This window comes from Crocuta crocuta, unplaced genomic scaffold (assembly GCF_008692635.1).
Source record: "Crocuta crocuta isolate KB4526 unplaced genomic scaffold, BGI_CrCroc_1.0 scaffold299, whole genome shotgun sequence".
NCBI lineage: Eukaryota > Metazoa > Chordata > Mammalia > Carnivora > Hyaenidae > Crocuta > Crocuta crocuta.
In genome coordinates this window covers 12,927,388-12,942,341 of record NW_027532747.1, presented here as the reverse complement: position 1 = coordinate 12,942,341, position 14,954 = coordinate 12,927,388, and the positions used below count along the sequence as shown (strand labels likewise).

Below are 14,954 nucleotides of genomic sequence, written 5' to 3'. Positions count from 1 at the left end.
TCCTTTTAAAATAAATTATACTAAAATACCAACACTTGAGTTGCTTCTCATTAGGAAAACAACAATGGCTCAACAGAAAAGTAGTGTGATGTGGAGGGGAAAATAGTAAACCAAGAGCAAAGACCTCAATATCACTTGGGGGCTGTTACTGCTAGTTGGCCCAGCCAGGGACTAAGACAAGAGCAGTGTACAGTGGGTTCTGCATTCTAGCAGTGGGTGACATACAAATATTGTATAATTTTACATACAGCTTTCATTATTAAACATGCTTCATCTTTATGTTATCATACTATAATAAAGAATCTATGTGTTTGTTTCCTTAAGTTGTCATGCAAACTAGACTCGACTTCAAAACAGGTGCCAGTAATAAAAATAAAGAGAAGTCAGATATGTACTATCTAAATGTTACCTATAAGTGCAAAATATCAGTAAATGAGAATTAAGGTTATTTTCTAGAGGATTCACACCAAACTCTAGAAGAGAAATGATTACTACAATGGCTCCCTTAATTCTTAGTAGGGTAGCTCTAAACTTAATTGGCTCATGATAACATCTCAAGTCATATTTGTCCAATCCATTTTCTCTTTAGTAAATTATTTCAACTAATGTGAATTTAAATGATGAAAAGGAAAATGGAAGTGGCTAACTCTACAGTAAAAATCAGAGTTGGCAGTTAACAAGTATCCTGCATCAGGACGTTGGTCTGGACACTGGCCATCTTCGGTCCACTCTATCACTGAGATAATGGGAGAAGGGAAGGAAGTCAATTACACTTAGGGATAAATTAAATATATTTAAAGCATCTAGTACAGTGCCTGGCATCTAGTCAGTACCCAGAAAATAGCTATCATTCTTACTATCATGTGCTACCATATCACACATGAAAGAAATAAAATCCTGAGAAGTTCGTTTTCACACAGGTAGTGACCCAAGGGATTTGAACCCAAGTTCCTTTGGCACCAAAACTCCACCTTGTTGCCTACAGAACCCCACTTTGCCACCAGTAGTTGAGTCTAATGGTACAAAGTTCAATGGGCCGAAAATTCACTTGACATCGAAATTAATTTATCAAGTCAAAGTCTGAGCCATCTTCATAACTATAACACAACTGAACGATGGCAAATTGTTTTTATATTTGCAAAGAAAATGAACTATAGCCAGCCAGCATAAAATTTTTTGTACACTTTCTTAGTCTGCTCACTTAAAGCTCATTCAAAATAATGTAATTACTCTGTCCCACTTATAAATCTGAACGCTGCATACATTTTAGTCATCTCATTTAGGGAATCTATTACAGAAGGGTGCACAAACCCTGCATGGAAAACCTAATACGTGTTGCTACTTCTCATACAGGATTTGTGACATGCATAATTCTTTCTGGTGAAATTAGTATCGTAAGCTAATTCACTGGCAAATAAATATGTGGCATGTATTTATAAACAAACTGTATGAAGAGCCAAACATGAAAATATTTGCTAAACCAGCATACAGTTAAGAAAGTGATATTGATGGGGCCTGGGTGGCTCAGTCGGTTGAGCATCCAACTTAAGCTCAGGTCATGATCTCACGGTTTGCGAGTTCAAGCCCTGCATCAGGCTCTGTCCTGACAGTTCAGAGCCTGGAGCCTCCTTCAGATTCTAAGTCTCCCCCTCTCTCTGCCCCTCCATGTTCATGCTCTCTCTCTATATATATACATATAATAAATTAAAATGTTAAAAAAAAAAAAAAGAAAGTGATATTGAGCTAAGGTCTTGTTAATAGGGGAAAAAAAAACCCACAATGTTCAGGTGGGGAGAGTTTCTGACAAAAAGAATGAAGTATGGGCTCAACAACAGGCCATTGAATTTGGTAAATGCATAAATAGAAGTATGAGTCATCCATTCATTCACTGAAAAACTGTCATACCTATTGTTTAGGTGGGGAGAGGTGCTGTCTGGTAAGGAAGACTGATGATGTGGATCATCAGAGAAAGGAAGGAATTCCCACTCACAATTCATTTTCCTTCATAAAAGGAGCTTTTCCCTGGAAAGTAAGATGTCCGTGGGGCACCTGGCTGGCTCAGTCACAAAGCATGTGACTCCTGATCTTCAGGGTTATGAGTTCGAGCACCACAATAGGTATAAAGATTATCTAAAAATAAAATCTTTATTATTTGTTGCATTTTTAAAATGTTTTTATTTATCTCTCAGAGAGAGAGAGAGACAGTGTGAGCTGGGGAAGGTCAGAGAGAGAGGGGGAGATACAGAATCTGAAGCAGGCTCCAGGCTCTGAGCTAGCTGTCAGCACAGAGCCCAACACGGGGCTCGAACCCACAAACCGTGAGATCATAACCTGAGCCGAAGTTGGACACTTAACAGACTGCCCACCCAGGTGCCCCTAAAAATAAAATCTTTAGAGGCGCCTGGCTGGCTTAGTGGTTGGAGTATGTGACTTTTTTTTTTAATGTTCATTTTACTTTTGAGAGAGAGAGAGAAAGAGAGAGAGTGTGTGTGAGCAGGGGAAGGACAGAGAGAGAGACACACAGAATCCAAAGCAGGCTCCAGGCTCTGGTCAGTACAGAGCCTGACACTGGGCTTGAACTCACAAACTGTGAGATCATGATCTGAGCCAAAGATGGACGCTTAGCCAATTGAGCCATCCAGGAGCCCCTGGAATGTGTGACTCTTCATTGCAGGGTTATAGGTTCAAGCCCCACACTGGGTAGGAGATTATTTATAATCTTTAAAAAAATAAAATAAAATGGGTCGTCTGGGTGCCTCCATCAGTTGGGCGACTGACTCTTGATTCCAGCTCAGGTCATGATCTCATGGTTCGTGGACTCGAGCCCTGCATCAGGTTCTGCACTGATAGGATTCTCTCTCTCCCTCTCTCTTTTCCTTGCCAGCTCACGCAAGTGCTTTTTCTCTCTCGTTCTCAAATAAACATTTTTAAAAATGTAATAAAATAAAATCTGAAAAAAAAATAAAAAGAGTAAGATGTCCCAGTGAGGAAATTAATACCTCCAATGGCCGTTCCTGAGATCTGGAGAGAAAGGCCATTCATAAAGGGCATATGTGGGCACAGGCAGGGAGAAGTATACTTCAGAGGCAAACTATTCTCCTAAAAAGTACAAAGGTCTTGAATTGTTCACAAATATTCTATCCTATCAATACCTTCATCTGAAGAAAGAAAGATCAAGGAAGAAAGATCCTGCTAAACTGAGAGCAGAGGAAAACTGCCTCATCTGTAAAAGGTTTCTAGGCCCATAACCTGGCTCATAAATGGATTGGGAGAGGGGGTATCCATGAACCACCTGATACTATCTACAAAAAGTCTGCATTTTCACCAGAGTCTCAAAGGGACGCATGATTCGTATAGCTTTAAAAGTCAGGGGCGCCTGGGTGGCTTAGTCAGTTAAGTGTCCGACTTTCGCTTAGGTCATGATCTCACGGTTCTTGGGTTCGAGCCCCGCGTCGGGCTCTGTGCTGACTGGCAGCCTGGAGCCTATTTCAGAGTCTGTGTCTCCCTCTCTCTCTGACCCTCCCCTGCTCACGCTGTCTCTCTCTCCTAGAAATAAATAAAAATATTAAAAAAAAAAAAGTCAAAGTTCAGGCAAAAGTGTCACAGATACAAACTCAAAATCTGACTCTTCTGCTTATGAGCTGTGTGATCTCCCAGATTAGCAGAGCAAATCACCCAATTTTTCAGAACTTCAGTTTCGACATTTTAAAATGGAAAAGATAATGCCTAACTCCATGTGAGGATTAAATGTGATAAGGCACAGTAAGCTTCCAGCACAATATTGTTCATCCACCCAGAAGGAGGGCGGCAGAAAGCCACTAAAACTCCTAATATCATAAGGAATGAAATCTGAACCTTTATACATCAAGGACAACGACAGATATAGTGAGAGTCCCCAAAACACCATCAGTTCCCTACATCCACTGTTTCATAACTCAACTCCCAAACCTCCCCACATGAATAAATTCATGCCTAATTCCATGCGGTCATGACATCTGTAGCAGATTGTTGGGTAAAAGAGATTCAAGGATATCTCTAATGTCTCTGACATGGAAAATCCAATACTGGGAGAAATGCATCTCAGACTTCTAGCTCTTAAATCTATTAGAAATTAAATGAAAATAGAATACTTCATTTCTTTACGTAAACAGGTTTCCAAATTCCGCAATAACTTGTGTGCTTTTACTTATGTTAAAATGCATAACATCTTCATGTTTGTATTTTAATTCCTATACTTGTTTACATAGCTGGTTCTCTTTTTTTTTAAGTCGCTTTATTTATTTTTTAGTAATCGCTGTACCCAATGTGAGTCTCGAAGCCAGAACCCCAAAGATCAAGAGTTGCATGCTCTTTTGACTGAGCTATCCAGGAGCCTCTGTATGGCTAGTTCTTACTTAATTATCTAGACCAAATGAGAAAAGTAACAGAAAATATAAAAATTAGAAAAATCCTTGCTCATTTTAATCAGTTTTGGACTTTGGAAACCTCACTTTATCGAGGTAGAGAGGCCAACCTAAGATTTCTATTTGTTTCAGATGATCCAATAGATTTAACCAAAGATATTTACTGATACTCATCTATACAATAATTGTATCTGATCTATAATCTGCATAACTGAATGAATAAATACTCAGCCCAAAAGCCTGAAAACTTTGCAGGTATTATACTTTTACCTTACACACGTTTCAGTTATTTTTAGAGTCCAACTGAAAACAGCTAGTACAGAAGGAAATACGCATGAAATTCTTGAGGTCTACTCAGATAACAGTCAAGATAAGGTCAGTGGATATTTGGCATGCCTAAGACACTAATTTAAAATAAAACACTCTGATAGCCAAGAACACTTTCTAAAGTTGTGCTTGAGAGGAATGGTTTGCATTATATGCTTGATGCCTCTCTATAACAACAAATCCCTTAGCCAGAAATTTCCTCATCAGCCAGAAAACATGATGGGATGAACGTATTCAAAAAAGCCTGACATTCCCTCGATACAGCAATCTTACCTTAGGGAGTCCCTACAACCTGACTGTTTTCTGACTGTTTTAGAAAAAGCCCCAAAGTGAAAAAGAAATAAAATTCTAAAGAAAAAAGTGCTTTCCTGTCTGTGTTCAAAGCTTTGTAAATATTCAACTCTCTCCAGATAATAAAATCATACAGCAAATAAAAGCTGACTTAACTGAGCTGCTATCTATGCTTCTCAATGTAAATTCAAAACAAGTACCTTAATTTTATGTACTTTTTAAAATTTAAAACGTTTTATTTATTTTTGAGCTGTCAGCACAGAGTCTGACGCAGAGCTCGAATCCATAAACCGTGAGATCATGACCTTAGCCGAAGTCAGAAGCTTAACCAATTGAGCCATCTCAGTGCCCCAAGAATCTTAATTTTAAACTTAAGTAGACATTTATTCAGCAACTAAGTACTGTAAGGTACAAGACACCATTTCAGACAATGGTGACATTAACAGTCCTATGCTGATAGAGCTTACATTCTAAAGAATAAAAACTTGCCATATGTGTAATGCACTTCGAACAGAAGTTTTAAAAACTTTGCTGAAGATCTGTGATAAGCCATTACAGAGTAACCAAATATCCAAGTCTTTAACTATAATCTTAAAATGAGAGGTCACAGGAAGAAGTTATAAATTTTGCTCAATTTTTCACCTGATTCAACAAAATGCTTTGGAGGTAATTTTAACGATGGCTTAGTATTGATCTCAACTTCAAAACTGTAGTTATATACGTAGACCATATACAGAGACAACAATGAGGATCCCCCCCTTCCCCTATACACACCCAAACACTCCAAAATAGCCAAAAGAAACCTCTAAAATATACGTTATAAAACTGACACATAATGAATGTATCATAGCAAAACCATGAAGAACTTCTCTTTAAAAGGGTTCTAGAAGGGGCGCCCGGCTCGCTCAGTTGGCGGAGCACCTGACTCTTGATCTGGAGGTCATGAGTTGGAGCCCCATGTTGGGAGTAGAGATTACTTAATAAATAAAAGGTTTTTTTAAAAAAAAGACTCCCAGGGTTAGGGAACCTGGCTGGCTCAGCCCCTAGAGTATGCAACTTCTGATCTCAGGTCCTCAGTTTGAACCCCCAAATTGGGCGTGGGGATTACTTAAACAAAACAAAAACAACAACAACAAAAGGCTTCCCAGGTGTTTTAAGTTACTTATTTCCTAACTGGAGACTTAAAATCTTAACACACACACAAACACGTAAATTTAAGTTGAATAAGAACTTCGTGATAAAGGAAGGGATCCTGTATAAAAAATAGTACTAGGAGCACCTGGGCGGCTCAGTTGGTTAAGCGTCCAACTCTTGATTTCAGCTCAGGTCATGATCTCAGGGTTTTATGATTTGAGCCCCAAATCAGGCTCTACAGGGTGCCTTGGGTGCCTCAATCCGTTAAACCAAATCAGGCTCTACGCTGAGTGGGCAGAACCTGCNAACAGACACTCTGTCTCTCTCTAAATAAATAAACTTAAAAAAAAGAATAGTAGTAGGCAATTAATCTAATTAAAACCCATGATAATATGATAAAAATAGGATTATCAAAAATGGGGGGGGACGAGGGGGTGGAGAAAAAATAGAGGGGCAAGAGACAGACACACTATACAAATTAATTTCAACTGGCATGGATAAAGAGGTTCAAATATGACTGCTGAATTACAATGGTTCATTAAAATTTTAACAGTCTAGTAACATAAAAAGTGTGATTACCAGGGCACCTGTGTGGCTTAGTTGGTTTAGCCTCTGACTCTTGACTTCGACTCAGGTCACAATCTCAAGGTTGTGGGATACAGCGCCTCTCAGTGTGGAGCCTGCTTAAGATTCTCTCTCTCCTCCTTTGCTCCCCTCTCTCTCAAAAAAGCATAAATAGGGGCACCTGGGTGGCTTAGTTGGTTAAGCGTCCGACTTTCGCTTAGGTCATGATCTCACGGTTCGTGGGTTCGAGCCCCGCGTCGGGCTCTGTGCTGACTGCCAGCTCAGAGCCTGGAGCCTGTTTCAGTCTGTGACTCCCTCTCTCTCTGACCCTACCCTGCTCACGCTGTCTCTCTCTCTGTCTCCTAGAAATAAATAAAATATTTTTTAAAAAAAGCATAAATAAAGGGGCGCCGGGGTGGCTCAGTCGGAGCGCATCCGACTTCAGCTCAGGTTATCTCATGGCTTACGAGTTTGAGCCTTGTATCAGACTTTGTGCTGAAAGCCTAGAGCCTGGAGCCTGCTTTAGATTCTGTGTCTCCCTCTCTCTCTCTGCCCCTTCTCTGTTCATAGTCTGTCTCTGTCTCTCAAAAATAAATAAATGTTAAAAAAACTTTTAGGGGCGCCTGGGTGGCTCAGTCGGTTAAGCGTACAACTTCGGCTCAGGTCATGATCTCATAGTTCATGGGTTCAAGCCCCGCGTCGGGCTCTGTGCTGACAGCCAACTCAGAGCCTGGAGCCTGTTTCAGATTCTCTATCTCCCTCTCTCTTTGACCCTCCTATTCATGCTGTCTCTCTCTCGCTCTCTCTCTCTCTCTCTCAGAAATATATAAAACATTAAAAAATGAATTAATTGAATAAAATAATTTTTTTAAAAAACATAAATAAAAAAATACATGTTTAAAAAATATATAATTACCAGTGACCACTATACTTGCTTTTACTATAAGGACATTTTATGAATAAACATTGCTTCTTCCATATACTAAGAGAATATAAGATATTAACAAAGGAATTAATATGAAAGAAAAGTGGGTTAGTCACCACAACATGGAAATGGGAGTCATAAACAACAACAGTAATGAAAAGTCAGGCTTACTGGGAGTTTCTCATATACCAAGTCCTCTGCAGAATGTTTTTCCTTTAACACTAAATCCTCACAACCACCATTAAGTATATAGTAAACCTATTATCCCCAATCTACCAATGAAAATCAGTGGACTTGAAAAATACCAAGTCTTGGGGCGCCTGGGTGGCTTAGTCGGTTAAGTGTCCGACTTTCGCTTAGGTCATGATCTCGCGTTTCGTGGGTTCGAGCCCCGCGTCGGGCTCTGTGCTGACTGCCAGCTCGGAGCCTGGAGCCTGTTTCAGCCTGTGACTCCCTCTCTCTCTGAACCTCCCCTGCTCACGCTGTCTCCCTCTCTCTCTCCTAGAAATAAATTTAAAAAACATAAAAAAAATTTTTTAAAAAATAATAATTAAAAAAAAAGAAAAAGAAAAATACCAAGTCCAAAGGTAATTGGACAAAATCACTTTTTAAAAAAATGTTTTCTGGGGCGCCTGGGTGCCTCAGTCGGTTGAGTGCCGACTTCAGCTCAGGTCGTGATCTCACGGCTAGTGGGTTTGAGCCCTGTGTCGGGCTCTGTGCTGTGCTGACAGCCAGCTCGGAGCCTGGAGCCTGCTTCAGATTCTGTGTCTCCTCTCTTTCTGACCCTCCCCTGCTCACGCTCTCTCTCTCTCTCTCTTACAAATAAATAAAAAACATTTTAAAAAATTGTTTTAATGTTTTTATTGTGAAAGTTTCTTTTTCAATTTTGCATGGTCTTTTTTCAGATAAAACATTTCCATCACTGCTATAAGTGAATGAAAGAGATGCATGAAGTGGACAGGATGTTTGATTTATGAGTTAGGTGATGATGTGATGTGTCGCTTGGACAGGATCACAGAACTGATGGGTCACATAACTGGTAAGTAGCAGCATAGGGGTTCAAACTCAAGTGTTTCTGATTCAACTTGCAAATGTCTTAATAACTGTTAAACAGACTTCTCAAGAGACAAATAAAGGCAGTGCCCACCGAAGCACTGCCCAGAAAGGGTACCAGACTTAAAAGACCTTGTCTGGTCCCAGAGGCCAGTACCATACCCCTTATGAAGATCAGTAAGGCTTTCAAGGCAGCTTCCTTCTCTGGTTCCAGTCTCACCAGCCGGCACCCGTGTGGCCTGCCTACAGGGAGAACATGGCCTGGCCAGGGAACACATATACTCAGGGCCCTTGGTGGCTCCATATCTCGTTGCAAATTACTAAATCTGCATCCTGCTTTTACATATCCTTCTCAGTAAGGTGGGGTAATGCAAGTCTTATTCCCTGAGAGGATTGGTGTTTGTTTATTTGTTTTGTTTTGTTTTTTAAGGGCGGGGAGAGGGGGAGGGGGGAAGAAAGAACCGTAAGCAGGCTCTGCGCTCAACATGGAGCCCCACCTGGGGCTTGATCCCAGGATCCTGGAATTTTGACCAGAGCCAAAATCAAGAGTCAGATGTTCAACTGACTGAGCCACTCAGAAACCCCAAGACAATAGGTTTTTAAACTGAACCACCTTACTCTAAACTATGCTGATTCCACCGAGGTAGTGCGGCCCCACTACCTCCATGTCCCCAGGTGACAGGAGTGGTTGTTCCCAGGTGACACCCTCTTGCCTCAACACATCCTTCAAACCTCTATTAACATATAACCTCCAAACTGGAGAGAAAGTTCCCTAATTCCCCTTAAATTCTACAAAGGCTTTCACAGCCTCTCCTGAAAACATGTTATGAAACACAGAATGAACGATAGGCAGAGAATTTCAACGAGACTCTGTTGCTATGATGAACAGCCATATTTTCCTAAGGGGATAATGTTCTACCGTTTTTAGAAGTCACTTTCCACAGCTCAAATATGGTGAATTTAGAAAAAGTTAATCTAAGTTAACTAGATTGGAAACAAGTACATTAACCTTTCCATTTATAGTTTCTCAATGTATTATAAAATATCTTAGACATTTAAGAAAAATATGAAGATTAACAAACATAAACCCACGCATCCAGCTTAAGAAATAAAATATTACAGGGGCGCCTGGTGGCTTAGTCGGTTAAGCGGCCGACTTTCGCTTAGGTCATGATCTCGCGGTTCGTGGGTTCGAGCCCCGCGTCGGGCCCTGTGCTGACTGCCAGCTCAGAGCCTGGAGCCTGCTTCAGATTCTGTGTCTCCCTCTCTCTCTGACCCTCCCCTGCTCACGCTGTCTCTCTCTCTCTCCTAGAAATAAATAAAACAATAAAAATTTTAAAAAAAAAAAAGAAAGAAAATATTACAGATACAGTTAAAGCCTCTGTGTAGTATTCTAATGATACTGTGTGGCCCCTGTAACTGTCATTCTAGAAGTAAAATAACTAAACAAGTAAAGACTTTTCTTTCTTTCTTTTTAATTTTTTTTAATGTTTTACTTATTTCTGAGAGAGAGAGAAACAGTGTGAGCAGGGGAGGGTCAGAGAGAGAGGGAGACACAGAATCTGAAGCAGGCTTCAGGCTCTGAGCTGTCAGCACAGAGCCTGACATGGGGCTCGAACCCACAAACCGTGAGATCATGACCTGAGCCGAAGTCGGAAGCCTAACTTACTGAGCCACTCAGGCACCCCAAGTAAAGACTTTTCTCCCCGAATTTAAATCTGATGAGCAGCAGGGCTTATCAGCCAAATCTATACACTGTAATTTTGAGTCTGCTTGATGGGAGAATAGTGCCGGACAACAAACACCAAGAGCTCATGGTATGAATCTCCTAAGTGATGTATGGACACAAAGTCAGAACAGGTGTTACCCTGACTCAGAGTTCTTCTGAAGGGCCATTTGGTCATTTGGTAAGATTAGGCTGGGGCTTGAGCCATCTGTTTATATGCTACAGAGCAGAGTTTCTAGAGCTTTGAAAGGAAGAGTTTGTTAAACTAACTTCCTAACCACCACTGTCATTCAATATTGGAAATGCTGGGATGGTCTATCTGAGGGCAAGACCTTTTCTAGGGTCCACGCCCGTTCCCTCCCAGAGCACTCTACTCTTGTTAAAATTAGTCTCGTTATGTGCCCGTTAGCTGTATGAAGTTGCTTGTTCCTGAGTATGGTAAGCTCAAACAAGCGATGGTCATTTCTCTGGACTTTTTGACTAACGGAGAAGGAAAGCAATGCCTGTGGGTTTAGTTCAGCCTGTTTTTATTGAGCACATTCCATGCCTGGTACTCTGAGTACAAAAATAAATTAACTGTGGTTTATTTATTGATTCTCAAGAAGTTGATTCTGTAGGGGCTGTAAGCAGACCTGGTGCATGAGAAAGAAATGACAGGAAAAAAGAGCCAAAATTTTAAAAAAGGAAAAATAGGGGAAGTAATATATATATAATTTATATATAATTAAATATGTAATTTATATATTATATAATATGTATTATTATATAATAATATATATTAATATATAATTAAATAAATATATATAAATNTGAGGCCGGCTCTCCTAGTTTACTTTCTGCTTCTTGGGCTGCTCCATTTAAGCTTCTTCCTAAGGTTCTGCCTCCTCTATTCAACCCCAAAGGGTCTGCTATGTCTTCTCGTTCTGTCCTAGACAGCCTCACGCCCTTTCCCAGCAGATGAAATGACCTAGACTGACAATTCCTGAGCTACAAACCCACACATGCCTCTCCATGCTCAATGTCTCCAACTAGCATCTTTTTTTAAAAAAATGTTTAATTTACATCCAAGTTAGTTAGCATATAGTGCAATGATTTCAGAAGTAGAATCTGCTGATTCATCCCCTAAGTATAACACCCAGTGCTCATCCCAACAAGTGTCTTCCTCAATGCCCCTTGCCCATTTAGCCATCCCACCACCCACAACCTCTCCAGCAATCCTCAGTTTGTTCTCTTTACTTAAGAGTCTCTTCTGTTTTGTCCCTCCGCCCCTGTTTTTATATTATTTTTAATATAAAAAACAATGTATTAGGTTCATCTGTTTTGTATCTTAAATTCTACATGAGTGAAGTCCTATGATATTTTTCTTTCTCTAACTTCACTTAGCAACCAACTGGCGTCTCTAACTCAGCACTTTCAGAAGTGATCTCTCCACACTTTCAAATCTGCTCTTCCGTTTATGTTTCCTCTCCCAGTTACAGCCTCCAATGCTCACTGGAAACCTGAATAGCAATATGGACCCCTGGCTAGCCCTTCTCTACACTTGGTAGGTAGGTCCTGAGTATCTCCAGATTCCACCCACTTCTCTCCATCCCCATCCAAATCCAAGTGACTACCGTCTGCACCACAACTGTTCCTTTCTACCCATTCTCCAGAGGGCCCACCATTCACAAAAACAAGCATACCAAATCCCTGCTTAAAATCCTTCACTCATGGGGTGCCTGACTGGCTCAGAGGGGCATGTGACTCTTGATCTTGGGGTCGTGAGTTCAAGCCCCATGTTGGGTGTAGAGATTACTTAAAAATAAATAAACAAACAAATAAATAAATAAATAAATAAAATCCTTCACTATCTTCCCTACCACTTTCAGGTAGAAAACCTGCCTCATGTCTTTGGCCTGCAGTTCCTTTGTTAGAAGTCTTTTCCAGTCTTTTATCACCCTGTACCATCCCCTTCTCTCTGCTGCCTCTCCCGTTGTCTACAGCACCCTCTACTTTCCCCAGCATAGCATGGGTCAGCCTATTTTCTTATTGGTATCAACACTAGGGTGAGCTCCCAGTATATATGCTCAAGGCACTAAACAGGTCTTTTATATCGAACCAGCAAATGATTCTGAATAGTCACCAGGAGCACAGCTTATCTCTTCCTAACTATTTATGAACTGTAACAACAGGATCTCCAGTTAGGAATATAAGCTGGGCATTTACATGGAATAACCAGTTTCTCCATCATCCTCTTACCCCCAACCCAGCAACCAAAGAGCTATCAGTACAGAGTCTGATGTGGAGCTCGAACCCACCAGCTGTGAGATCAAGGCCTGCGTGAAAGTCAGACACTTAATCCAGGTGCCCATCTATTCTGGTCTTTTTTTTAACGTTTTATTTATTTATTTACTTTTGAGAGAGAGAGAGGGAGGGAGAGCGCGCGCGCAAAAAGGACAGGGGCAGAGAGAGGAGGACAAACGATCTGAAGCAGGCTCCATGTTGACAGGCTGAAAGCAATAAGCCAGATGTGGGGCTTAAATTTGAACGAGAATTATGAGATCATGACCCGAGGCAAAGTTGGATGCTCAACCAACTGAGCCACCCAGGCGCCCCACATAGCATTTTAAATTTGAGACATAATTTAACTTCCTACAGACGAGCTTAGTGGTTTCCTGGGCAAACCTCCCTAGGATAACTATAACAGACTATTATTAGAGCTTTGGCTTTGGGGTGCCTGGCGGGCTTGGTTGGAAAAACATGCTGACTCTTGACCCTGAGGTTGTGGGTTCCAGCCCCACAATGGGTGTAGAGCTTACTAAAGAAATAAACTCAGAAAAAAAAATACAGTTAAAGAAAAAAAGAGCTTTGACTTTACTTGTACTTTAAATCACACAACCACTGTGAGCATCAGGCACCAATGTTATCCCCATGGTTCAGATGAGGGAACTAGGGCCCAGAGAAGGCACATAACTCATCCAAGGTTAAACAACCAGTTGGTGGGGAAACCAGAATTCAAACTCATGCGATAGTCTTGGCATAGCCCGTGCAAAACAGTCAATGGATGTTGAATGAATGAAGTCAGTAAAGTGTACTAGATCAGGAAGACCCATTTGGGGTATCAGAAAATCCTAAGTGCATTACTATCTGATTCTGGATCGCATTTTGAGGGAACAAATATAAGCACCTTCAAAACTCAGGCACTGTTAAATATCTTCGGGGGGGGGAGGGGGACACTCAAATAAAGACCTTTTGCTGGGAATCTCCTTCACAGGGAGGGGGGCTTGCCGGCTCTGAGGTCAAGGCCAGGGAGGGACATACTTTGAAAGCACAGAGCCAGCATGCACTAAAATGGGATAAAAAGACCCGAAGCCAGGCTAGAGAAGCCGGCAGCCTCTTGAGGGGGCCGGGGGCTCACCTCCCGCAGCTCCAGTCTTTGGGCCACAGCCTCCAGGCTCTCCTGGCCAGTGCTCTCCACGGACAGCGTGAACTCCACAAACTCGTTATTGAGCAGCTGGATCCGGGCAACCAGGCAGCTCTTGCTGGACACCGTGTAGCGCCGGGTGCGTTTTAGTTTCAATCCGAATGGCAGTGGCATCTTCTTCTCCCTTGGAGCGTGGAGAGGTTGGAGAGGGAAAAGCACCGCCCCGATCCGGCGGCGGCGGCGGCGGCGGGAGAAAGCGATCCTCCCCGGACCGCAGGAGCACTGCACAGTCTCCGGCCGCTCACCCGGCGGCGGCTGCCGCCATCAAAAAGCAACGGAGTCCCCGAAGGCCGGGCGAAGAGAGCATCCAGGCCGGTGCTGAGGAAAGAGGAACACCGGTGAGACAGGCAACAGCAACTTCAGAACTGCGTGTTTACAAAAACACGAATCAATACGCTTGCATGCAAGGAACAGGATCTGGGAGGCGGTGAGGAAGTTTTTCCTCGCACCGCGTAAGCCCCGGGGTCAGACTCCACCCCTCATTCAATCCTACAAATAGTGATAACCACCTACGGCTATCTTCAGGATTAAATGAGATAATGGTTGGCACTAAAGTGCCGCCAAATTTAGTAGCTCGCATTAGTGGCTCTAAGTTAAAAGGGTTTTTTTTTTATAGTTCACTTTTTGGCTCCCCCCCCCAAACACCCGATGTCAGGGTTCTTTTAGCCCTTAAGGGAGATAACCGCAAAACACCTCCAAAAGCGCTAAAAAGTCTAAACCCCACTGGACAAATGAACCCTGAACCCAAATGAGAGGAATAATCTCCTGTAACATATGGCAGCCGCGAGATTCAAGCGAGGTGAAACGCTTAACAAGCATTTATAGGGTCGTTTGCGGTGTATAAACATTTACGTCACCAAATCCATGTTTTTATTAACAAGGCAAACACCCTACAGACGCTGGTTATCCGAAGTCCGCCTGGAGCAAGGAAATTCTAAACAGGGTGGCCCCGGCTTCCCTCCGGATGGGGACGTCCAAAGAGGCGGTGGGCCTTCACCTAAGCGGGGCCTCGGCCCAGAAGAGGAGGAGGGCGAGGCCTGAAACGCCATTCTGAGCTAACACGCGGCG

At 42.1% G+C, this 14,954-nt stretch overlaps 1 protein-coding gene across 1 annotated transcript in view; it reads right to left on the bottom strand.

The window, feature by feature from the left end:
• The window catches only part of PTPN21 (protein tyrosine phosphatase non-receptor type 21), a 73,465-nt gene that overhangs the window by 57,839 nt on the left and 672 nt on the right, over window positions 1-14,954 (bottom strand). The window contains exon 2 of the mRNA XM_077780841.1: window positions 13,821-14,204. Within this exon, the coding sequence (XP_077636967.1) occupies window positions 13,821-14,000 (180 nt within the window). The 5' untranslated portion in view covers window positions 14,001-14,204. The remainder of the gene's footprint in view (window positions 1-13,820; window positions 14,205-14,954) is intronic.